We start from the raw sequence: 25,602 nt of genomic DNA, 5'->3' as shown, positions 1-25,602 counted from the left end.
TATCCAAAGTGGGAAGGAAAAAAAAAAAAAGCACGTTAAAGACGTTGCTGTTACTTATGCTAAAACAAAGATCATTTTAAAATGTCTCGACAAAAACACTTTGCAAAACACAATTTAGCACTTCAGCCTCCAAGCTACACTCTAAAAAGGGTGCTGTTCCACCAGAACAGAAACACACAGTACAGAATTTTACTCAATAGATGCAGTGCAGCTCAAATCCAAAAGTGTAAAGACCAGAAAGTAAAAGGGTATTAAAACAATAAAATAATTCATTGTGTATCTGCTCTGATTTACAATAAATGTATCTAGCTCTTGACTATGTCTGCCAATATTGCTTACTTTTCCATTCAGGTCTCCACTGCAATATTTAAAAAAAAAAAGAAAAAAAAAAAAAAAAAAAAAAGGACTACTTTTATTCTTATTGACTCTTACTTGACTTTCAGAAATGTACTTTATACTCTTCTGTATTAGTTATTAAGTGCTTTATACGTGACAGAATACTGGAGGGACTTGTTTTCATCAAATGAACTGGCCTGACAAATTTCAAGACAGCCAAGTCTCATCCAAAGTCCAAACTAAACAAACATGACAAATGCACAGACATAGGAAAAAAAACAAACCTTCCACATTCCAATGGTTAGTTTATAAAAATCAAGGACATATTAACTAACCTTAAGTTTCCCTTTGTTTTTGAAATTAATCAAACAAGGTCAGTTACCCTACCTTTTGTAGATAACCAGAAATTTACTCTACTAAAAGGACTGAGAATCTGCAAATATTTTAACATTCAGCAAGTCTCAAAAATCATGGCTGATTTCCATGAGCTATTCAGAAGCTGCAACCATACATGCAGCAACAGAAAAAAAGAGTATATAGAATTTGGAAAATGTAAAACCTATTGTCATTAAATATTTTAGGAAAACAAAAGGAATGTACCCCTGGTAATCATCAAGTGGAAGTTAATGTTTAACCTGTTACTAACAAAATCAAAGGAATCTCAAAACAACTTGAATATAATTTTAAGTGATCTTTTTTCCTTAGCGTAGGTAACATTTTTGTTCAATTAACCTACAACAAGTGTAGCTATAAATGCTCATCTCAGAACACCACTAACTAATAAATACTCGGAAGCACATTTTTTAAAGCAAATAGGTTACAAAGGACTTTGCAAAGACACTGAAGCAGACTTACTTGAACTTTAACCTCCTGATGACTCAGAAGGGGAACTAGGAAAGGTACAACTCCTGAATCAATCACCATTTGTATCTGCTCGTTACCACCGTCTGTTAAGTAGGACAGAGCCCAAACGGTGTCCACAAGAATCTACAAGTTGGAAAGGACATGGATTATAGATTGAACAGCAAGATCCGTGTAACCAAGTCTTAATTTAGCAAACAACATTGCACACATCTGGGTAAAAAAGGAGCATGCAATTTAGTTACAGGAAAAACACAAATACAATAATGTAACCTAATTTGCAGAATTTTAAATTGTTAGGTACACCTATGATAACTGCGACCATCTGTACCATGAAAATCATTTCCATGTCCTCTTTTTTTTTTTTTTTTTTTTAATTAAACACCACATTTTGGTGCATAAAATTACAGCACGCATCACCTGACAGAGGTAAATTTTTTGGCTTGATTTGCATTTCACAGATAGATGACCTACTCAGGTAAGTAACTGCTAGTAACTTTCTGAAGACAACACTGAGCCAGCCCTGCCCTAATCTGTTAGATGTTCTGTTTAGAATACCTAAATTCCCACAGTATGCAATCCATCTATCCACACTTTAACATTTCTGACCCACAGTGCAGTTTTGAAGTTAAACTGCAAACTGTCCTCGACGTATCCTCTTTGGCCTTCATATCCAGATTAAAATCCGCAGCAAAGGAAAGAATTTCTTACACCAGCTAAAGGAGTAACAGCTATTGTAAGGTGGCAACTGTTCAAGCAAAGGGAAAAAACACAAAGGAATGGCCATCATGCAGGGCACTCTCAGTATCTTAAAAGTAATGACTACGTCATGGATGACTTGATAAGGCTCGCTTGAGAGCCCTCAAAAAAAAAAAAAAAGGAAAGGAAAGGTACAAAAGTTACAAGTTATTTTAAGGGTTGTATTTGAAGCAGGAACAAAGCTAGCAGAAAGAGTGGTAATATCCCATCACTTAGAGATGATGTTAGGAAGAGAAATCTGGACCCCACTGAGGACATCATCTGTTAAGGTATCTGGACCTCTGCATTTCTAAGTAAATGTCCACTGCTAACTAAAGCAAGGCAGTTTAGTATTAATGGAGACTAAGGCCTGAATTCATTGCACCTAAGTCAAGTGCCTAAATTAAGAGCAGAATTAGCCTACTCTCCCCCTATTTTCTGCGTGCTAAGGCACCTTTTACATTCTGTGAACGGAAACACCTTTTTGACGTGGCTCCCATCTGATTTACTAAGAAGACCTTAGAGCAACAGGCTCCAAATCTAAGCATCTTATTTATATTCTGAGATCAGATGGTCTGAACTTGTGTTTGAAAGGCTTTGCAGGCAGAGCTTGTGCCCAGGCTGAGTGCTCCACGGTAAGCAAAAAGGAGCCAGCGGCCCAGCTCACTGAGATTTAAGGGAGCTTCAAATGGGAATGGCTCAACTTGCACCCAAATAGCAACCTGAGAGTTGGCTTCTCCTCCCTGACAACTTAACTGAAGAAACCTCACCTGCTACTATTAAAACAGATACCCATACAAATTTTCCAGCTGTTAAGACACCTAAATAGTACTGGAGATACGGAAGAACTGTAAAGTCCTGTCCCATAGGCTGTTTCCACCCATTTCCAGGGACCAGACAGCACAGACCTAACTCTCCTGACACAGCCTGCTGCTGCCCTCACCCACTAACGCCACGGGGACAGCAGAACGTGCTGCAGTGGAGCCGGTATCGCAGCAGAAGCAGTGAGAGATGGTGCCTCACCAGTTTGCTGCCCCACAGCCCTGTTGGTGACGAGAGCAGCAGCCGCCAGAAGTGCTCACGGTACTGTTGGCTGACCTACCTGCATCACTGCCTCATCGCCAAAGATAGGTTTGCTGCTCCAGTACTGGGAGGCTGGGACCACAGTGGTACCTCCAAACTAGCACCTGACTCTCGAGGTCAAAAAGATGGGCACCCTAATTGAGATCAGTCAAAACCTGGCATCACATAGTCTCATATCTAAGTTAAGAAGCTCTCACACAACCATTGCTTGCAAAAAGCTTTCAAATTTGGCAGGAAAAAAAAAAAAAAAGCCTATAGGTTAGATGTATTTTGGTTTTACTACGAGTTTCCATTCAGGTTTGTCCAAATCACGAATTGCAAAGTCACCATGTGCTGTCTCCCACTCATATTACACTGGGAAAACTCTGGCAAAATCCCAAATTAAACTGTTGGCAAATAGTTGTGGAGCCATGCCCACTACACCATTAGAAAAGCAGCAGAAACACCACTACCTCGTTGTGGAAATAGATCATCAGACATCTCCACCAACCTTCTGTCCTACCCCCAGACCCAACGCAAGGGTTCAATTTCTGCTTCCCTAATTTGGAGGTCACTACAGGGAGCAACAGTCCAAAACATTACAAAGTCCTGACAGGAGGAGGAGTAGAAAAGCAGCTCAGTAACCCTTAGTTACACAGATCCTGGTTCTTGAAGTCATAATGTAAGACCTCAGGAGGTAAGCTCAGCTCTCTAGGACTTTACTTTGAAAATGTATGTAAAACCATGGCTCAGGAATGTGGGAAGTACTGAAGGTTTAACATTAAAAATCTGAAGTGAAGTTGTCAAAGGTGCCACAAAACAATAGCTGATTGATGCTTATTTAAATGTATTTTTACATGTGATTTCTTTAGCTAAACAGGTTGCAAATTCAGGCACCCAACAGGCTGTAAAAATCAGAATTACCCATATAATTACAGTGTTTGATTCAACTAATACATAGAATTACACATATCTTTGCACACATGTATTATATATCAGCTATGCAAAATTACAAATCGGGGCAGAATTACGTAAAGTCAACAGTAAAGATCACAACTCTAAATTTTCAGTGCTCAATTCTGCAAAATAGAATTTTTTTAAATGTAGTTTATAACGTAAATGTAAGCCTTTTAGAAAAAAATATTTTAAGAATGGTGCTTGCACTTCATTTTTCATGCTCTGAATGGCTAGTGATATTAATCTTAGTATTTAATTGTCCGTTTACTGCTTAAGTATATGTAAATTAACACAAAAACAAGTTACGACCAACGAAATCTTAGAGCATTTTCTCTTAATAGAAAAGAAAGAATCTAAATATCTAGAGCTTTAGAAATTACTTACGTTTATATCTGTATGGTAAATGAGAACACACAATGCTGGCAAAATCTGAAAAGAAGTTCATCAGTCATTAGAGTAGAATAAAATTTGCTGTGTAAACACGAATCCAAGTAGTGCAGTCACAAAACTTGAGACTCAAGACTAATGCTTAAGACCGCATTAGTACATTACACTCATGTACTTCCCAGCGACTGCTCATTCCCTCCCCCAAAGTATGTATAAAAGTATATTTTATTTTAAATTTGTGAAAATACAAGAAAGTAATTTATTTCAAAGACACATAGAGAGCAGACTATACTTTGAGAGAAAACACGCAAACGCTATGGATAAGACATCTCCCTGCTATTTATGAAAGCTTAAAGTTACTGAAAAACATAGTAAAAATTATTAGCCTAAATTATTACATAAAACCCTCTTTGGATTGAAATAAGATTATATATTTTTGTATTCATGTACAAAGAAAGTATATAACTGAGTAATGGCAAGACTGCTTAAAACAGATTTTTTTTTTTTTTTTTTGTTTGTTTGGTAAATTCTTACTTCTAAGAGTTTCCTTGTTCTCTGCTTCATTTTTGAGATTTCACTGAAGTTTACTCACTACCAACCTTGCACTTCCAATCTTCACACAGCTTCAAAACCTGTATCTGTGCTTTGGGATTTAGCTTAAAATGAAGTACTTTACTTACATTACAACTGTAGTTCTAGTCAAATAACTTTACGAGATGTGCCTACTCCAAACACTGTATTTGTTCCCCAGTTTAAAAAGATTTGCAGATGCTTCTCAAGTGAGGACTTGACAATGACTGCATGTTCACAACTAATCAAACTACACTACATTCAATATATGTATTTCCTCTTACTGAAAATAATTGTGTTTAAATAATCCTCCATACAGAATATATACAGAACCCTGTTTGTAGTCTTTTTTGATAAAAATATTAAATGCTGAGTACATTAACACTTCCTAGAGTGTTAATTTTTGTTGCGTCCATTCTAATATATGGGTAATCAGACAATGTTCAGTTTCAGATGTTATGAGTAGCTTTGTTATAATCTCAGTAAGAAGCACCAAATTGGTCAAATTACTTCATTTAACAACTGGTAAGTGACAGAAGACAGTGGCAAAAGACATACATAAATTCATAGTATGACAATGTGAAATATCTAGCTTCTAGCCCGGAGTATAAAAAATTATCTCTCTTGTAATTCTTTATTTACCTCCTGAACTGTCTCCATAGGCGGTGGGGGGTCCTTATTCCTGCAGAGATTTACAATGACCCATGTGACGTTCCGAAGGAAGGTGATGGGAATGGAGGGATTGATGAAGGACAGAAGAGGTTTGACAACTCCCAGTGATATGACATAATCTCTACACTGAGGACCATCACCTACAGAAATGAAAATTGTTGTAAAAGAAATTACATTAAAAATGGAAAATCTTGAAATGTATGCAATGACATGTCGGGATACTGAAATTCTATGTTTCCTCACTGATAGTTTACTACTAAAAGTTGGTGTTCAATTAAATATACATACGTACAGATATGTATGTATATTTTAGAGACACGGAATTTATCCTGTTAACATTTTGTGTAGCAAGTGGCACTACTCTTTAGAAAAAAATAGCATGTACAGATGTAATTCTGGCCACATGAAAAATTGTATTCGTCACAGAATTCAGAGGAAACATAGTCTCACATGATAATGCCAATGTTCAAAAGTCAAATTCGAAAATGAAACGCTCCCTGAATTCCAACCATTATAAGAAGAAGAGTTACCTATAATATTTCCGAGAGCCCAGACAGCCTGCTCACAGACATTCTGGTGTGGCGAATGAAGTAGTCTCAAAAAGAGGGGTACTGCATCTATAGAATGTAAAAGATCGGATTTGTTTTTAGTGGAACATAATATGCATCATAAGTTCATTGATCCATATTAAGCTTTCTCTACCATGCCTTATACTAAGATACAGATTTCTCTTATGAACAGCACATAAAATTTCAGTTAAATATTTCTGTAAAAATCTAGAGAGGGAAAAAATAGACTCAAGAACAAGCAACTATTAAACAACGCTGCTCCCCACATTTAAACATTGCCCCATCATTCTCCAAGTGCTAGGGAAGAGCCACGGATCTGTAGGTGCTGGGTTTAATGTCCTGGTGATTCAGATTTCCCAGTTATCCAAGACAGCAATACATACCTAGCAGAAAGACATGCCTACTCATGCAAATGTGCTTCAAATCTTGACTTTAAGAAAATAGCTTCCTCCCAAGAGGTGGCTATAGTTAGTTTCCACATGCAGTGAAGACTTGCATCCATCTGCCATACAGTACTAAGATGAGTTTTTATTTGTTCTTATATAACACAGATTAAGGAAGTGGCACTGATTTTAGATTTCAGTCTCTGATGAAGTAAATACATTTAAGAGATCTAAGCTACTCCCATGTGCTATTTCTCTCAGACAATCTGTATTCTTTGAAAGATGGGAATTTTTACAGCACTTTAAAAAATCTATGTATTATCATACTTGTCCTATAGCCTTTCTAAGCAAAGTAAAATACATCAATTTATATACTCTGGAAGGCAGGAAGGAGTATTTTATCTTTAGATACCGCAAGAACCACAATAGCTGCAGAAATTTTAAAGAATTGCAACACAATTTGTGAGCAGCTATGGATCAATATTCTGTTGGCAATTTAGGATGCAATAAGAAGCCAAAACATGCTGTTATTCTCCTGGAAAAAAAAAAGAGAGTGATGAAGAATAAAGAGAACCTAAATTTCTTTCCCCAACCTGGATGCCTACATCCAGGATGTCAGTTGTAGTAGCCTACAACTGACAAGTCGGGAGGGAAAGCAATATAGCATTGCTTAAGAACACTCTCTCTTTTCTTGTCACAATCATCCCACTTCCGTTAGCTCACGAGGAATATTCAAGCTCCCTTTTCCCAGTGATTCCTGAGATCACATTTCAGCCATACATGCATTCAACATATTTCAGAGAGAGGAGGGTCAAGTACGCAGTTTATATTAGACTGCACTCCTGGTATGCTTTCAAAAGCAGAAATGAAACTATTTCTCATATCAGCACTCAAGCAGGACAGTCTGAGAAAGCGTGAGCCGCACGTTATCTCATCCACTGCTCTCAAAAAATTAATTGCTTCTGCTTCAAATTGGCTGGTGCCAGATCTGTGCTGTGAGTACAGGACTTTCCCTCTCTTGCTAGGCCCTCCAACTGCCATCTGTCCCTCTGGATTGCAGGAAACCTTCTTCTTTTGGATTTAGGCTGGAGCAGCCTCCTCTGAAGCTGGGACTATCAAGGGTCTATCGCTTTGCTTCCTCAAAGCCTTCCTTATCAAAAATAGAGCAGAGTTCAGAGTCCCTGAGTCACCTCCCAGCACAAGGCAGCCAGACTAAACTTCTGCCCATTTTCTCTTCAGAAGCAAAACTTAGGAAATTTTTTGCTTTGGCAGATCATTTTATCATGCTTCTTTTCAAGCATTAGCTGAACAGATTTGGGGCGGGCCAAATCCCAGCCTGAACTTGGAGTAATTCTGCATCTAACAGCAAGGCTTTTAACTTTCCACTGCTGTACACATGCATTTCTTCATTCTCATTTTAATTTTAATTTTCACATTAAGATCTTATTTCCACACTTTTTTTTTTCCAGCAAAGCAAATACTGTAAATAGCCTTTTCATTTGGATTCCTTCACCCAAAGATGATAACATTGCAGCTTGAAAAAGGACCGAAGAAATGCTTAACCAATTAACAAGCTGCTGGGAAGGATGAAAACTTGTAAATACGTTTCCAAAGATATTTAGATACTTGTAAAGCAATCCAAAAACAGAGGTGCCCAAATCATTTAAAGTGTTTTTTTTTCTAAACAATTTCAAGATTTTTACAATTTTCAAAGGCTTTGGATTTATACCCAAAGCTCATTTTGATAAGCATTTTTATTCTATTGCTCCAATACAGTAACAGTACAGAATCTATTAGTGGGATATTTTATTAGCCAAAAAAAAAAACAAACCTGCATTTAGATTTGAAAGACAGGTTCAAATATTTACAAATAAATAAATAAATAAATAAATAAATAAGTCACCGTTTTCCCACATAAAAACACTGACTTTGAATAAACTAAGACAATTTATCATAATTACTTAGCTATAGCCTCCCATTTAATGACAACACATTGCATTTAGCATAAAGGTGATTGTTTGCAGGAAGCATGTTGATACACAAAAGCTACATGTAAAACCCAGAAAAATAAGAACAGATTGATTGAAATCAGCACACATAAATGATCTTCAATTAGCTTTAATTTTCTGTCTCTTCATAATGGAAGTGTCAGTGGCTGGTTAAATAAGAACCGAAGCCAGCACAACAAACACAGTGTGTACAGGAGAGATGAATCATATGGTCAAAGGAAAAGATGGTAATTTTCTTAACTGTGTATTTAAATGGGCAATCTTACATAACTGTGTATTTAACAACTTCAGTAAGATTTACGAACATACCTTCGAGGTAGGAAGAATTACTTTCTAATGAAAGGTTTAGCTGAAGGCGAATTAACAGTATATGAATTCAATAATCAACCCCAGAATTAGAAAGGACTAACGTTCTTGTCAAACTCGTATCACCTGTCATTCATTCTCTATCTTCTTTAACGGCAGATTCAGTTCTGTGATCATTAATATTAATTGTTACTGACAAACAGACCAACCTTCAAGAACAAAACTAGAAACTTTCGAGAAAGACCGATATATACAATTTTATAATTTTAATAGTTTTGATAACAAGTGGCATGTTATCCAAAAAGCCCCTTTTTGTCCTTTACCCAAAATATCCACAACCCCCCAATAAACAAGTTTTCATACTTACTAGACTGTACAACAGCTTGAGTTTGTGCAGAAGTGCCTGATGCTATGTTAGTCAATGCCCATGCAGCTTCAAATTGTAATGAAGGGCTGTAAGGAAATAATTTTACAGTAATAACTTGAAACAATCTTCAGATCATTTTATGGATGACTTCAGCATGAATAGCTGCAAGCGCTCGCAAATGCTACATTTAAGCAGCGCCACCAAGCTAAAAGTTTTTCCAAAATACTCTGAGGCTGGACATTTCAGAACAGAGATAGAGAAAAATATTAACTTTACACTCTGTGTCTTTTTTTAAACTGCCAATCATTCCAACTTCAGATTAGTAAAAACTAAAAGAAAGAAAAGAAAACCAAACAGCAATACTTGTTGAAGCACACACCAGCTAGTGAAGCTGGCCGCTACTCTAATTAACTAATTATCTCCAGTATGAAAGATTTCAAGTACGCATCATCATCAAATTTAATTATGCCTCTCTAATGGGTAACAGACACCTCTTCACATCCAGCTGACCCAAAGGCGTACTTAGTGAAGAAGTGTAACTTTCCTACTGTCGTTAGCAGTTCTCAATAAATTAACCATGGCTGGCCATAACTAATAACACGCTTGTGGCCCTTCTGACATCACATCCGAGAGGCAGTGCAAGCAGGTACACTGGGACAAAGGCATTTTTCTGCTCCATCACAGACAGGGTAAAGATCTAGAATCAGTATTGAAAGACTGCATCAAAACCGTGCTAAAACCAACCTACTAAATGCAGATAAAATTAGTTACAAATACTATAAAAGCTGGGGGAATGTCTAACCCAAGATGGTGTCTATCAGCTGCTGTTGTCTATGCCACCAGAAGTACAGTAAAACAGCTTGCAGGAAAACTTGTTCAAGCAAATGTTAAAGGTTAAAAGTTGTAAAAGCTATAAAAGGCTTTATAGCTTACAGTGGTTGCAATAACAGCAAGGTGTCTAGCTTCAGGAGGAACAGAGAGTGTTTACTATTAGGTGACTCTTTCATTTCTGTGCTTTTTGCTGTCTTCACCGTTATGTTTTCTATACAGCCACGCCACTCGTTTCCCTTAAGCTTTTCCTGTGCATTAGTTCCAAGGCATTTTAAAAGTATTATTGGGGATGGGATTGCGAAAGAAATGGAGATGAAGGCCCAAGAGGTGTAAATAAGGATTTGTAAAAACAAATAGTACCTGTAGGCAGCTATCTATAAGCCTTGTGTTCTAGGATCAAACGCATTAACATGCTAGTTCTGTGTTGGTCCTCAAGCACACAAGGAATTTTTCTTCCCCTTGGGACCTGAGCGGCCTTGGGGTAAGTTTTCAGTTACAACATGAACATCAGCTTTAATGATCTGTTAAACAAAGCCTTTGCAGAATTCACCTCTACTGAATATTATATAGCAATCACTATTAAAAGGACTGCTTAGGAAAATGCTATGTTCAGTTTCAAAAGGCTTAATAAACATTTACAAAGATAAACCATACAAACACTATACATAAAATTCAAATTAAATGAATTTTCTTGGCACTGAACCATCTACTTCTACAGCAGACAGACATTTGTGACCCATTTTAAAATGCTATCCTGATATGAACATTATTGCCAGCTGCCTTCTTAGTAATTGTTTTGCTAAACAAACAAGAAAGCTCCTCACGCTTCATGTTTTGCAACCATCAAATTATACCCAAAATGTCAGTTTGCATTTTCTGAAGTTTCTAGCCCTTGCGGTTGCAGAAATAACCTTGAAAATGGAAATACTGTAAATACATTTATGGCTGCCCCAGACCAAAGAGAGCCTAAAACATTTACTTCAGATGTATTAATCCCCATCTATCTTAAGGGGCTTGTGGATCGTGGAACATGGCAGTTTTCTGACATGACCTGAAATCCGTGCAACTACAGACTCAGCATTCTCATTTACTGAAGCTCGTTTTCCAGTGACTAATCAGAACCCAAAGCGTGCTTACTGTTTTGTAACATCACATGAGGGAGCGGTACAGAGCCAGAAAGAAGCCCACCTTGCAGTATGAATGAAAGGAGCTAGAAACTTAAGCTAATTACCTTAATGAAAGAGATGATAACTATGATCTGGTGCAGAGAACAGCCCTGTTCACAACCAAGCATATGCTCTGCCTTCACAAATACACACAACAAGCCTGAGACACATTTTTTAAAGAACAGTTAACAGAAAAGTCTGAAATATTCAAAACCAATGAGAAATGTAGTAGAGTATCCTCCTTTAGCTAGATAGGCTCAAGCAAGCACTAACAAAGAAAGTGACATTTCAGTGGCAGCATAAATACTCCTGGAGAATTTAGGGTCTATTGTCATGGAATCTGCTCCACTGTGTAAGATTTTGTGATGCTGTGGATCCCTCAGTTCTATTTGCAATAAGTACCCAGAGCGTTTTGGTTTCAGTTTTTCAGTAAAGGTGAACATTTTTAAAAGTATACTTACTTATCATCTCTTTCTAGGCATTTTACCAGAATTGGTAAAATTCCTGATTTTATTAAGTCATCAATAGGTGGATTTCTGTCACTGGATAGGAGTTTTCTGTGAAATTAAATGCAAAAGTAAAATAAGTAACTTTCATCATGAAAAAATGCGTAGGAAGTGTATTTCTGTGCCTTTACTGTTTTTTTTACCTTGCAGCTTGGACAGCACTCAGCTGGATCACTGGGTTGTCACTTGTGGCATTCTGGAAAAAAAAAGGACAGTAAAAAATATAAAAAAAAAATCCACAGAACAATCAATTCTAATTAAAAATAAATAAGTAAATGTAACGTACCTGCAGTATAGCTTCTAGTGTTACATTTTGCTTGAAAAGAAAAAAAAAAAGTGTTTTAGTAATCTTGTTGTTGAATTACACTGTCATTTTCAACTTTTAGTACGATCAAACTAATTTTAATGGTGTACCAGTTCATAATTTTCCTTTCAAATAACTTCAAGACTTCCAGTGTTAAAGTAAAAACAGAATACAGTGTTTTGAGACACCAAAGTTTCAAAAGTAATTTCCAGAATCAAGGTACTTACTGCTTTGAAGTCAGCATCAACATCAGAATCTTCTAAACTTTCTTCCTGGGGAACATTCCGTTTTTTCAAAAGATGTTCGTCTCTTTTGTTCTATAAAGGAATAGCAAAAAATAATGACATTCAATGCTAATTAGTACAGGGTGATGATATAATGGCCCCTTTCAAAATAAAACTTTAGATAAGACCACTTTCATAAAGCCATTTATAGCTGCAAACAAAATTAACAGTATTTCAGGTGTTAACCTAGCAGCTTGCAAATCACAGACTATGATGATCCATGACATTTCAATGAACTAAAACTTGCAGTTTGGGTAGCAATTTTCTAACAATTTTACAAAACACATAGATCTGGGTGACATTAACATTTAGACTCAGAGAAGACAAATTATTTTCCAGTGAAATATTAATTTTCAGGTAAACTTACCTTCAAGTTCCCTTGTTACATGAATTTACACCTTGTGTGTAAAGTAGCATGCGTCCTACACACTGACACCTGCAGTATTTCCCGCTCACTCACATTGTTAGCCTAGTTTCTGAAGTAAAAAGCACCATCCAGCCATAGCTCCTTTAAGGAATTGGTAGAGAAATGCTTTTTTGGTGATAAAGTTCCCATTTAACATTTCTACCTTGCTTAATTAGAGTATCTGAACACCTAAAACCCTAATTAAAAAAAGGAGGCAGTAAAATCAGGAGTTGTGACTGCATCCACACACACAACTTTACAAATTTAGAGTGTCTTAAAAGTATCATTATTATATTTCAAAGGTATAAAGTGGCATTTTCCCAATTTCAGCCTGGATTTCTTGTTTGCTATATGTCTAGGTGTACAATCACAGATAGAAAGTGCAGTGGATGAGGGTGATGCAGCGTATCTGAACACTGCTGTTTATACATGTAAGCACGTTAAGATTTCAATCTCCAATGAAGTAAAACCTTGAAAAGGTGTATTAAACTGCAATAATATCTAAAACAAACCTATTACCCTAGCAATGAGCAGCAGGCCTTTCAGTCTCCAAACAATTATCTGCTAAACAAACGGTAGTGACTATGGAGATTGTATCACATCACGCCTTGCTTGTAAAGGATAAGAAACCCTCTAAACCGAATCACGTTTGTTAAGAGTCTCCCCTCAGTGTTTCATTTTATCGTATGTTAGATAGACAAATAATTTCAGACCCCAAATTTCTGACTGTCACCGTTCAGACATTTGAAAATGAATTTAAAGTGACTTTACCGGCCTCGGTGTGAAAGGCTCCAAGCAATATATTAAGATTTTTTCAGATACAGAATGCTAAAACAATAACCCAGCACCAAAATGAAATAGCTCTTTAATGCAGAAGAACGTATTTCACAGACTCAGCTTAGCTTTTTTTTTTTTTTTCAAGACCAAGAACAGAAACCAAACCCTCGGAGAGCACACAAGATCACCAAGATGAGCTACAGCAGCCCCTCCAGAGCTGTACAGCGATGCCAGGATACTCGAGCACACCCATCCAGCCAAGCGTTAGATGTTTGTTGCTGTCAAGTGCTTTTGGAGCGAGGGAAGATAGAAATGAGCAGGCATCAAATGCTGAGAAGAAAGTGTCACGCAGACGAGCTGCACCGGGCAGACACTGGAGGACGGATTCGCTGTGAAGACCGATGTTATATTCCTGGTGTTCTTCCCCACCAACTGCTTGGCACTGCCATTTTAAGCAAACACCATTCAACCCCAGTCAATCTGGCTTTGCTCAAGCACAATTCCTTTTCCTCCTGTTTGTCTAAACCACGGCCCGTGCTTTGGCAACTGCAGGGAGCAGATCCCATTTCCCCACGTGCAGCTCGGCGCTCCTACGCTCACATCCCCCTCTGAGGAAGCAATTCGTCCTGCCTCTGATGGACGCGAGCAGCTCTGCCTCCAGGGGAGAACAAACCAAAACTGGGAGCAGGATTGATGCCTGATGTCTGACGTCCTGATGTCTTCAGTCCTTCTCTTTCCACCCGGAGATACCACTGCAGATCACATCGGTCCACACCGGAGTTTGCATACGCAGAAATAAACGTATAGGGAGAAAAATGTCATTATTAGGGTGCACGCACGGGTCCAGCAGTTGTGCCCTCTTTGCAGAAAAGGTGCAGCCCGAATAAATTGGGATCCTGGTGCAGAACTGTTGCTAACTGTCTGCTGGAGCAAGTTAACTGATTGACAGTAAATCATTTACTGGGGAGGATTGAGTTTCTTTGTCGCTAGCAGTAAACCACTGCAGTGCAAGGCAGGGTTTGCAGACCGAGTTCTCCTGAAGTATTTGGCTGGATTGTCATGCTCATAAAACTCAGGGAAAGAGCTTTATGGTTTTTTTTGTAAAGCATGTTTGTTTCAAGAGCTGTTATCCATACCAATTCAACCGGTGAGATTTACTGATTTTTCAGTGATTCGTTATCAGCGGCACTCAACGACGTATTGCAACACCCTGCAGGAAGACAGGTGGTCTTCTAAATTTCTGTAAAAATCCTTTTAGATGCAGGACTCTTGCAGATTCCTTGATTCAAATGACGATGAAATACCCAGAACAGCCAAGAATTTAGCAAATGTGAAATATTTTTATTGAACTTACTGAAAATTTCTAGTCATATTGCCTCTTTTGTTATTTTCAAGTTTCTTATTCCCAGAACTCTCCCATCTGCTGAAAGAATAAAAGTTCAAGTCATAAATTCTTACATACAGTGGTGTTTTTTTTTTTCACCTCTGTATTAGCAGATTCCCCCACTGCTGAATCCTCTGACCTTCAGGAACTGTCCCCACATTTGGGGAGAGGAAAATGGCACACCGCTGTTCCCCAGCGCTCCACACAAAGCATCTGTGCTGGCACAGCGTGGAGGCAGCTCAGACAGCTTCAGCTGAAATCCCTCCAGGACGTGGAAGCTATGCAAGAGACATTTAAAGTCAGGTTGCTTCGCTCTTATCCTAAGCCCAAATTGAGAAGTAAGGGCAACGTCTTGCCAGTTGCGTTGATTTTAAATAGATGCCATCCGTTTGCAATAAATATCACCTTATTAAAACTGGTAAGAATATTATGATGATATCCACACACATGTGGGCTGTATCTGTATCTCCTGAGCATTACTTCCACCCTCTATTTTTTCCTCCCAAAGCTACAGGAGCTAGAAACAGTTGAAAAGTGCATCACGTGTTTTCTGGCTTGAAAGATTTACAAGTTTTTGGATGCAAGAAGCAAAGCCATGCTGCAGCAACTGTGGTACTGCTATTAATGTTTATCCCACGATTTATACAGTTGCAGTGTTCTGAGATCAGTGCTCTCCAGGGCTGTACCTCTACAAGAGGTAGCACAGAGGCTGTGGTAAGCAGTAACTCCACAAAACGAGACTGCAGATGCATCTTGGTATCTCCTCTCTAACATCCTGAAAGATGATCCTGGAAAATCACCCTCCCCAAACACCAGGCAGTAAGTCCAGAGCATGCCAGTGGACGAAGCACTGGATTATTCCCCCTCTCTTCACTTAAGGACTTCGGAAAGACTACCTGCCTGTAAGCATTACTCTTTAAGATCCACACTTCATGTTTATTCACAGGGAGTGAGCAGCTATGCAAATGCTGTAAGCTGATGTAGTTTGCTTGCAGCATCTAGAGAGACATGCACAAGTTTTCTCTGCTTGTGGCCATAAAATGGGTGGTGAACACATTTAGCTTCTTCCAGTTCCCTAGAAATCCTTCAGGGACTTGGACAAAGAGGGAAGAAGGAAGGATGTGAATGAACACATCATTCCAGAAGAACAGGGATTGAGAAGAAACTTCTCTCCTTCAAGCACCTGTCCATGCAGAGGTTAATGCAGTGGCTATCTCCAAGCAGTACTCCCCAAAACTTCCTTTACCTTGAAGGGGACTCCCATGAATCCCTGAACAGCCCCCACAGGACTGCTCTCCTACCAGCAGCAGCGTGCCCAGCTGTGAAAGACAACACAGCTCCCCATGAACAGCTCCACAGAGAGCAGGAACGAAGGCACATCACTGTGAGGTCACCAGTGATGCTGTTCCAAGCTCTGAGCCATCACACACACATGATGGCAGGTTTAAATCTTCCCTCAGAGGGTGGTGAGGCCCTGGCACAGGCTGCCCAGAGGAGCTGTGGCTGCCCCATCCCTGGAGGTGCTCAAGGCCAGGCTGGATGGGGCTTTGGGCACCCTGGGCTGGTGGGAGGTGTCCCTGCCCATGGCAGGGGGGTGGGACGGGGTGGGCTTTGAGGTCCCTTCCAACAGAACTGAACTTCCCAGGACAAAACTGACCAAGTTTGATACCAGAGTTCCTGTGACTGCAGGCAGCATCTTCAGGCTGTCAGTCATATGGTGTAAGAGGCTCCAGAAGCTTTGACCTTAGCCAGGAAAAGTGAGAAAGAACAAGAATGTTCCTGTAGCGCCTCGCTGTTTGCAGATGGTTGGGCTGAAAAACAACTGGCAGGAACATATATGCACACTGAGAAGCACTACAGATTTCTTAGGAAGGAAAGCTATCCTTACTAGCACTTCTTATAAATTCAAAATGTCCGTGGAACCTCCTGGTCCTAAAAAATAGCTCTAAGGCTCTTTGAAACAGCTGTGCCCATTTTGAAAAGTATCGAGTTTTGGGTCAGCTAAATCTCTGAGCTCTGTATACAGGAATTTCATAGAGTGAAATTCCCCTGCATAAGGTGAAAGAATATGATTTGCAACTCAAAGAGACTGTAAAATGTTTGTATTTTGTCAAATTGTGACAAATCTCATTTTTTTTATGGCCTGTATCACATCATCAGCCTCTTCTGGAGGCTCCTCTGGTGAAGCCGAAGGCAAACGAGCATACTGGGACACAGCCATTCTCTTCAAGGACCGGTGAGAGATCTTTCAAAGGGAGAGGCGTCAGGCTGGGATCCCTGATGAAGGGAGTTCTCGTCACCAAGGAAACCAAGCAGGTCTTCTCCTTCCAACTGGATGATTCTCAAGGGAGGGAACACACCACGGCAGCCTACAGATGTTTCCATACAAACAACAGGTTTGTGGACACGCCTGCCTGGCAAAATCACCAAATAGGAACAACAGGAACTGCACCACGAGTGCTCTTTCTTGCCCACCATGATGATTCGTGTACAGTCTTCGATGACAGGCACCCAAAATGTCTGTTTCCCTGGCAGGGGGAGGGCTAAGCATCCTGACCAGTAAGCATGCAAATCCTGCAGATCCCGGTACTTCTTGTTTACTTTCTTGGATGATGGCTACGGGATTCAAAAAATGCCCATCAGTGCAAGTAAGTTTCTAAAGCGACAGAAGAAGAACCCCTGTCATATGAAGAGCAACTCCTGTTTGTTATATGGGAAAATTCTACAAAGGGCCTCACCTCTGTTGAGAAGCTCTAAGGTCTGAAGTGAGAAATAACAATAAAATACTCACCTTCAGGTAAAAAAACATCTTTATCAACTATTTATTCATGTTAGTGAAAGGCCTGGGAACTCAGCCTCTAGTAGGAAGAAACTCTTTTGGCACTGAAGTTAAGACTGAAGGGCCAGGCCAGTGGTGGAGGTGGATCCAGCTTGCCTGGCTGTCCCTTTTAAGTTGCCCCTGTTGTGACAGAACGAGCTGGGTTTTAGGTTTCACTTAAACGTAATTCCTATTTTATTTTATTTTTCAAATTTGGGGGGAGCGCCTGACAGCACCTGACGCAGTCCATTATAAAGGAAATTCAGTGCCTAATGCTCCAACCTCAGGGTGGTAAAGGGATCATCTAAAAACCTTTACCTGTGGCTCTACCCACTGCCACAGCGCTCCTCAACACCTACAGGGATTTAAGAATGTGACAAAGGAAATAAAACAATCCAAAAGCCTTGAGATGATGACACAGGAACATGTTCGCCAGCCATTTGGTCAGCATATAAGGAGGCTCTCCAGGCGAATACAATAAGCAGTGATCTGCAGAAGGGAAGAAAAGTAGATCTACATCTTTCCTAGGAGCTCAAATAGGACTTTTCCTACAGTAAACAGGCCTTTATTAATAAACTCCGTACACATCTGGACGTGCTATCGTGTCTACAGGAGTCCCTCTGCAACATTTCTCTACTTAGCATCACGTACAAGGCTTTGCATCTTAAGGACAGTTATTACAATGCTTCAAGATCAGACATCTTTTCCTGGGCCCTGCTTGCCTGGAGTGGCAAGTAAATATTCCAAAAATTCAGTTTGACTTCCCCACCCCACTCCTTTCCTGCAATAATCTCCTCTCCATCCAGACTGTGGCATAAACTACAACAAAGCTGTGCAACAAACATTTATAACCAATTACACGTTGCCCATCTGGGAAGTCAGTGTGGGTTTTCTGGTCCCCAAAACAACACCCAGATCTTAAGCTATAACCGTAACAACAGCAGCCATACACCCAAAACTTGACAGCTTCCTAGCAGAGATGATAAAGCATCCACCAGCACAGCACCACAGCAAAACTGTCTACTGCTAACAGCACTGTAAAGCTTTGAAAGCCATAAAAATGCTTAAAAAGGTCAATCTGATTGTCCTACAACTCAAGGGTATCAACACGAGAGCCTACATCCTTACGGATGTACAGTCCAACAACAAACAATTTGGGACTGTGAAGGTGAAAGGCAGCTTTGGACCTCAGGAGAGCAGATATTTGTCTCTTTGAGGATCTGCTTGGAAAAATATTGTGGGATTAGGGCCCGAGAAAGCTGGTTAACATTCAAGGATCACCTCAAGGGTTGTCCATCCCAACAAAGAGGTTTGTAGGAATGAACGAAGAGCTCCCAGCAAAACTCAAATGCAAAAAGGGAGCATACAGAGGGTGGAAGCAAGGATGGGAGGAATACAGAGACATTGCCCAAGCATCCAGGGATGGAGTTCGGAAAGCTGAAGCCCTAATGGAACCGAATCTGGTCAGTGATGCCAAGGGCAACATGAAGGGCTTCTGTACGTGTATCCTTATCAAGAGAGAAGGAAAATGTGGGCCCACCACTGAATGAAACGTGAGAACAGGGAAAAGGCCAAGGTACTGAACATCATCTCTGCCTCTGTCTTCACTACCAAGAGTGGTCTTCAGGAAGCCCAGGTCCCAGAGACCAGGGGAAGGCTGGAGCAAAGATGACGTAGGAGGAACGTTGCCAGAGATGCGATCTGTCCCCTCTGTCCAGCACTGGTGAGGCCACACCTGGAGTGCTGGGCCCAGTTCTGGGCTCCCCAGTGCAGGGGAGACCTGGACGTGATGGAGGGAGCCCTGCAAAGGGCCATGGAGATAAGGAAGGGACTGGAGCACAGGGAACTGGGGCTGCTCGGCCTGCTGAGGAAACAGCTCAGGGGGAATTTCATCAAGGTCTATAAATACCTGAATGAAAGGTACAAAGAGGATGGGGCCAGGCTCTTTTCAGTGATGCCCAGCTCCTGAATGATCTTACAGAAGAGAGATCAGGCTGGGGACAAGTACAGCATGCCAGAGAACAGAAAGAAGATGCTAAAGAAGAAAAAGGACATGGCCATGGCTCCCACAGTCCACCCCTCGTTTAGGAAATAATTGCTTTGTCATGCATCAATCTTAACTGGCAATTAGGGCTTTCATGAGCTCACGTCTATGAGCTCAGAGACAGCTGAATTTGCCAAGAAAGTAAAAATAACCCAAACACCTTGTGAGGGACCTGGATGTTTATAGGATTCTAGTTAGCTGGCCTTAAAAGATGACAGCATCCTCGATTTCTGCTGAGGTTAGGAGCATAACCCTTCAAACGAAGGGCAGCATGAAACCCAGTGACCCTACTGACTACACTTCCCAAAGCACACAAATGACCCAAGGTGAAGTTGAGTTTCCTCCTCACAGAAAGCCAAACGAACCAGAGAATCCCTAATAGCAGACTCACTGTCTTCATTCAGGCATGCAGCCTTAAACTGAGTCCTAACCCTTATTTCTCCCCCCTCCGTGTTTTAGATTGACACTAGCCAGCTATTTTTGCCAGTTAATTCCAGGGTCCCTGTTGCTAACAGAGCACTTTCGGGGTGCTGCTGTAATGCTGACATTAAGCACTGAGCCTTCTCACTCCGACCAGGCCATGACACGCTACATTGAGCAGTTTAAATTCTGAAGACAGCCTCCAGAACCAAAACTGACATCGTTATCTCGTCTGTCTGGAAAGAAGGGGCTACTTTTTAAGCTCTTTGGACCATCACTGCACTAACAGCACAGCCAGAAATCAAACCCATCCTTTCCAAAACGTAGCAGCCCACTGCCACAACGCACTGAGCGTGCAGCAGGGCTGATATGGAACCGGAGGACACCTGACAAGGAGGAGTGTCATTTGACTGCCTCACCGTGCCAACCCAGGCCCGGGCCAAGCTTCTGCCAGACGCTGCTATGTCAGAGATGGCCTCATTTGCTCAGTTCCTAAATGAGTAACAAGCGCTTGGAAAAAAATCTTGAAAAGGTAAAGATGCTTTCTGAGTGGGAGCTGCAGTGTGGTATGGGAGCAGCGAACCTCACGGGAACACACACAGTAATTGTTTAGTACTGTTCAAAGCGGTGATTTATTTATTCCATCTTCCAAAACAGACATGTAAGCAGCTTCATCAGATCCAGGCATTTAATATTTATACACAAGTTGATTCAAAAGACAAACTTGTTCTTATGTGGTCCTTCAGCTGCACGGATGAACAAGATGCTCAATTTGCCTGTTTCCTTCAGAAGCCAGGTGCACGCTCAGCATCTGGAGCGCTGGGACTAAGAGAAGCTCCCTCTATGTCTTGAAGAGGCACAGACGGATTGTTCAGGTCATGCCAACACAGACGTTACCCTCGTGCTGTGGTAGCGGTGTTCGTTGTACGGATGAAAACCGAAGCAAGCCAGGTGCCACCCACCAGCAATGTTCCCTTGCTGCAAATGAACAGCTCGAATGCACACTGAACCTCTCTTATTAACACAACTTCTGGAGCACGCAGTGGGAGACGCTGGGCACACACTCCAGAAGAACACAACTTCCCGTGTGGAAGGGCTCTGCAGCTGCTGGTCACTCTTGATTTACAGCCTGTCCTAAATCCAGTGCTTAGGCTTCTCTCAGCGTGTAACTGATCTGTGTAGGCGCAGCTTTTAGTGAAAAGAAACCAGCAGCTCACTCACAGGTCTCATCGTCACTCACGTATTACCGGTCCGTCACAGATCCCATCCCCACAGAACAACCCACTGCCTTGCCTTCAGCACATCCCCTGGATTTCATTTCAGTAGCAAGTGCCTCATTTAATTTTTCACTTGCTCCCCGCCACTGCATGCAAAACCAGCGTTCTCCACACCTTGGGCTCTATCAGGCCTAATGAAGCCATGTTAGGCTACACAAGATTTCCAGGCATGTTCAGCTGGTTTCTTTGATTAGGAAAATAGGAAAGCATTAAAAAAAAATCTTTAGATTATACATGATGCTCATGGAAGTATTTAAATAAGATATTTTCTCCAGTCATGTGGGTTCAATCACATTTCTTTAACTAATTCTTGTACTCTCAGGATGAATCTCCCAAGCATTTATTTTTGATATTCTAATGAGAGACAGAAGTGGTTCTGGGAGAACTCAAAAAAGCAACTCTCTTCTTAAAAACAAGCAGAAGGAGCCCAGAAAATACTAGCGAGAGATTCTGGGTAGCTCCTACACAATCAAGTGATAAGTAGGGACAAGATTTCTCAAAAAAAAAAAAAAAAAAAAAAAAACTCAGAGCTTCTATCTATAAGCTTCTATCTTCACCTTGCTTTTAGCAAGGCTTCTGGTTTCTCTTGGTTTGCAAATAATTTGGGTGGGTGTGTACTCTTAAGAAAGCCCCCGGTGATTCAACTGGCCAAATGGGAGATGCATCAGATGGAGACCCAAAGCAGCTTGGCCTGTAGCTGGAATATTCAAAGCACACGCTTCCATTGAGTCACTAAGGGGAATATTAGGAAAGATAGAGCATATAGAAAAAAAAATGAGGTTGCCCTGAAGCACACTGGGGAAGAGAACAGGAATTCAAGTCAAGAAACCATCTGGAAGAAGCAGATGCAATTCACACGACGAGAAGGAATCAGGTTTAAAACTTCTGCATTCACTCAACTATGCAAATAGAGCCCAAACCACTGCCCTTGTTTTGCAGCACTGTAGGAAGTGTCCGAAGGATGCACTGGATCACAGGCTGAGTTTGAGTCAACAACATGCCCAATATAAATAGGAATACTGCGTTAGGAACTGCCCTTCACCGTCCTCAGCGTCACGTGAGCCTCAGCTGAGGCCTGTTTTGGGCACCACACTTCCAGGGAGATCTCAGTTTGAACCTGATGAGCAGCAACAAGTCAGATCTAGGACACAAAACATCCCAGGAAAGAGTGAACAACTGAATTTGTCTCATCATGACAGAACTTCAGGGGACAGCGTCAGTCCTCAAATATACTGAAGGTACCCAAAGGTGAAGAAAGCTTCCTTCTTCTCTTTACACGTATAGTCCAAAAGTTGTTTAGCTTGTGGACACTTTGCCCAGCCTTTAAGGTGCCCTGAAAAGCTGTTGGAAATGTCTTATAAATGACAAGGGTGCAACAAGTCCTGTATTGAGACAGCACTGAACTGGATGACTTATTGCCACAACCTTCCCAGCTATATTAGAATTTACCCAATATAACCAAAGTCTGACCCTAAAATTAACTGCCTCTACAGTACAGCAGCAGTAACTTCCAGAAAGCAAAACATGCTAACTGTGGTGGTTTTACAGCGAGAGGAGGCAGCTAAACTACCACAACATTCTCTCGCTCCCCCTCCTCAAAGGAACAGGGGGAGAAAATACGATGCAAAGGGCTCAAGGGTTGAGACAAGAACAGGGAGATCACTCACCAATTACTGTCATGGGCAGAAGAGACTCAATGTAGGGAGATTAATAAAATGTATTGGCTATTACTAACAGACTACAACAGTGAGAAACTAAAAGCAAACTAAAAACACCTTCCCCCCATCCACCCTATTCTACCTCCTCTCCACAAGCAGCGCAGGGGAACAATGGGCAATGGGGGCTGTGGTCAGTCCCTGACGCTTCGTCTCTGCTGCTCCTTCACGGTCCCTCCCTGCCCCTGCTCCCCGTGGGGTCCCTCCCACGGGATTCTGGCACCCCCAGCCCCCTGCTCCTGTGTGGGCTCCTCTCCACGGGCTGCAGCTCCGGCCCGGGGCCTGCTCCTGCGGGGGCTCTCCATGGGCTGCAGCCTCCTCCAGGCCACATCCACCTGCTCCACCGGGGGCTCCTCCACCCATGGGGGGGCTGCAGCGTGGAGATCTGCTCCATGTGGGACCCATGGGCTGCAGGGGGACAGCCTGCTCCACCAGGGGCCTCTCCACAGGCCGCAGGGGAACTGCTGCTGCCTGCCTGGAGCACCTCCTGCCCTCCCGCTGCACTGGCCTGGGAGCTGCAGAGCTGCTTCTCACTCCTCTCTCCCAGCTGCTGTTGCACATTAGGTTTTGTGTTTTGTTTTTTTTTTTCCCCCTTTCTTAAATCTGCTCTCCCAGAAGCACAATCAGCATCACTCCCTGGCTCAGCTCTGGCCAGCAGCAGGTCCCTTTGGAGCCAGCTGGAGCTGGCTCTGATCTGACACAGGGCAGCTGCTGGGCTCTGCTCACAGAGGCCACCCCTGCAGCCCCTCCACTACCAACACCTTAGCACATAAGCCCAATACAACAACTTCCACACCTCCTAAGTGCTAAGATTCTCCCCTTGCCCATTCATAGACCCCAAGCATTCAAACAGCTAACAGCTTCACAATAAGATGAGAACTGGTACAGAAACCGAATATGGTTTATTCCCAAGCCATACCCTGGAGTAAAGCGGTGCTCTTGTTTTGCTGTAGTGAGCCTAATGAGTGACAATAAAACTAACATTAGAAACCACAATTTGTAATCTACAAATACACAAATTCTCTATTTAAGTTTGGGGCTAGACAACAAACCTTATGGCAAAATATCTAGCAAAGACACCAGAGCATTTTAAGCACAGAGAAGTACCAAAGCTGATGAAGAAAAGCAGACTCACCTTCCGCAACTCAATCGTAACTTCATTTCTGTGTCTTCTCATAGTCTGTAAATAAAAAAAATAAGAGATTTACATATCAAGAGTTTTGTTTTGGGATCAGCTGTTTCTAGGTCAAAAGTGCAGTAATTCACCAAAAGAGAAGCAAAACAGTGTGCATAATTCACAACCCCAGCTTTGCGAGCAAGATGCATGAATTGTTTTAGGTTGTTGTTTTTTTTTTTTTTTTTTTTTTTTTTTAAAAAAAAAAAGATTCCATGCCTCACAGAAGGCTTTGTTACAAACCACAATCAGTATCCCAGAGGCAGAAAACATTTACTTCCCCCCGGTTTCACTGGGATGACTCTCCTGAGGTTTGTGTGCACACCAGAAGACGCGGTAAGTGCAGGTTTAGGCAGCCCCACATTCGCATATGCCCACACGCCCAGCCCAGACACAGAACCCACGCCGACTATCTGGCCACCATCGACCATGAGGAATGGCTGAGCTGACTGAGCTCAATCCCAACAAGACAGATTAGGCTCGTAGCAAAAGGAAACAAAGCAGTACAACAGCACAATGTCTCCTCTGAATCTATAGCTTGAACACTGTAAAGGAAAACCAACCCATAAATGTCTCAGCTCCTCAAAGATACTGGGCGCTCAGATGTACTCCCTTCAATAGTTATCACCCCTCTTAGCTAAAAGAGATCAGAAGATTCAGAAAGAACAATTTTTGCCTGCTGAAATTGATTCCCTAGCTCCATTTTCAGTGGACATAGCATCGGAACGCAATTCAGAAGAAAATCAGGACTGGATGGCTGCTGGCAGCCTAGGAAGATCACCCACACTAACTAAAATTAGCCTTTTAAAAGGCTTTCTATGTTCCGTCCTTGCTACTGACCTTCACTGCCACTATCGTGTGCTTCTGAGTTGGGGCAAATCACTTCCCTACGTCAACAGGTATCAGTGAAAAGCAGGAGCACACAGAGAAGCCACCAGGACTCCCCCATCAGCCAGCAACGAAAACACCAAACATCCTAAAGCTCCGAGATGGGTAAACGAAAGGGGCAGACTTCATTCACACCATCAATCTGTACGGGACGTGGATTCAGCGTGTAGGATATAAGCTTGGCTTCGCTGTTCTCAGCCAGTTTGCATAGCAGGACCCATTTAATCATTTAATTAGCCTCGTCTGACTTACCCAGCAGGCAGGCTTCTCTTCCCGTTCGGTGCTTGCTTAACCAACCCCCTCAGGTACACGCAGCCACTTTGCATTTTACATCCACAAAGAGCTGTGCGACTTCAAACAAGGCAGGTCCTCGTTGCAGGAACGGGACACC

General features: G+C 41.5%; 1 protein-coding gene across 1 annotated transcript in view; it reads right to left on the bottom strand.

Annotated features, from left to right (window-relative positions):
• KPNA3 (karyopherin subunit alpha 3) overlaps positions 1 to 25,602 on the bottom strand; it is a 50,487-nt gene that overhangs the window by 8,882 nt on the left and 16,003 nt on the right. The window contains exons 2-11 of the mRNA XM_082784630.1: positions 24,285 to 24,329; positions 12,252 to 12,341; positions 12,007 to 12,036; positions 11,864 to 11,916; positions 11,676 to 11,771; positions 9,218 to 9,303; positions 6,114 to 6,200; positions 5,554 to 5,723; positions 4,339 to 4,383; positions 1,192 to 1,323 (exon numbers count right to left, since the gene is read on the bottom strand). Coding sequence (XP_082640756.1) covers positions 1,192 to 1,323; positions 4,339 to 4,383; positions 5,554 to 5,723; positions 6,114 to 6,200; positions 9,218 to 9,303; positions 11,676 to 11,771; positions 11,864 to 11,916; positions 12,007 to 12,036; positions 12,252 to 12,341; positions 24,285 to 24,329 — 834 coding nt within the window. The remainder of the gene's footprint in view (positions 1 to 1,191; positions 1,324 to 4,338; positions 4,384 to 5,553; positions 5,724 to 6,113; positions 6,201 to 9,217; positions 9,304 to 11,675; positions 11,772 to 11,863; positions 11,917 to 12,006; positions 12,037 to 12,251; positions 12,342 to 24,284; positions 24,330 to 25,602) is intronic.

Source organism: Aythya marila (assembly GCF_965140915.1).
Source record: "Aythya marila genome assembly, chromosome: 1".
In the NCBI taxonomy this organism is placed as follows: Eukaryota; Metazoa; Chordata; class Aves; order Anseriformes; family Anatidae; genus Aythya; species Aythya marila.
This window is presented reverse-complemented; position numbering and strand designations above follow the sequence as displayed.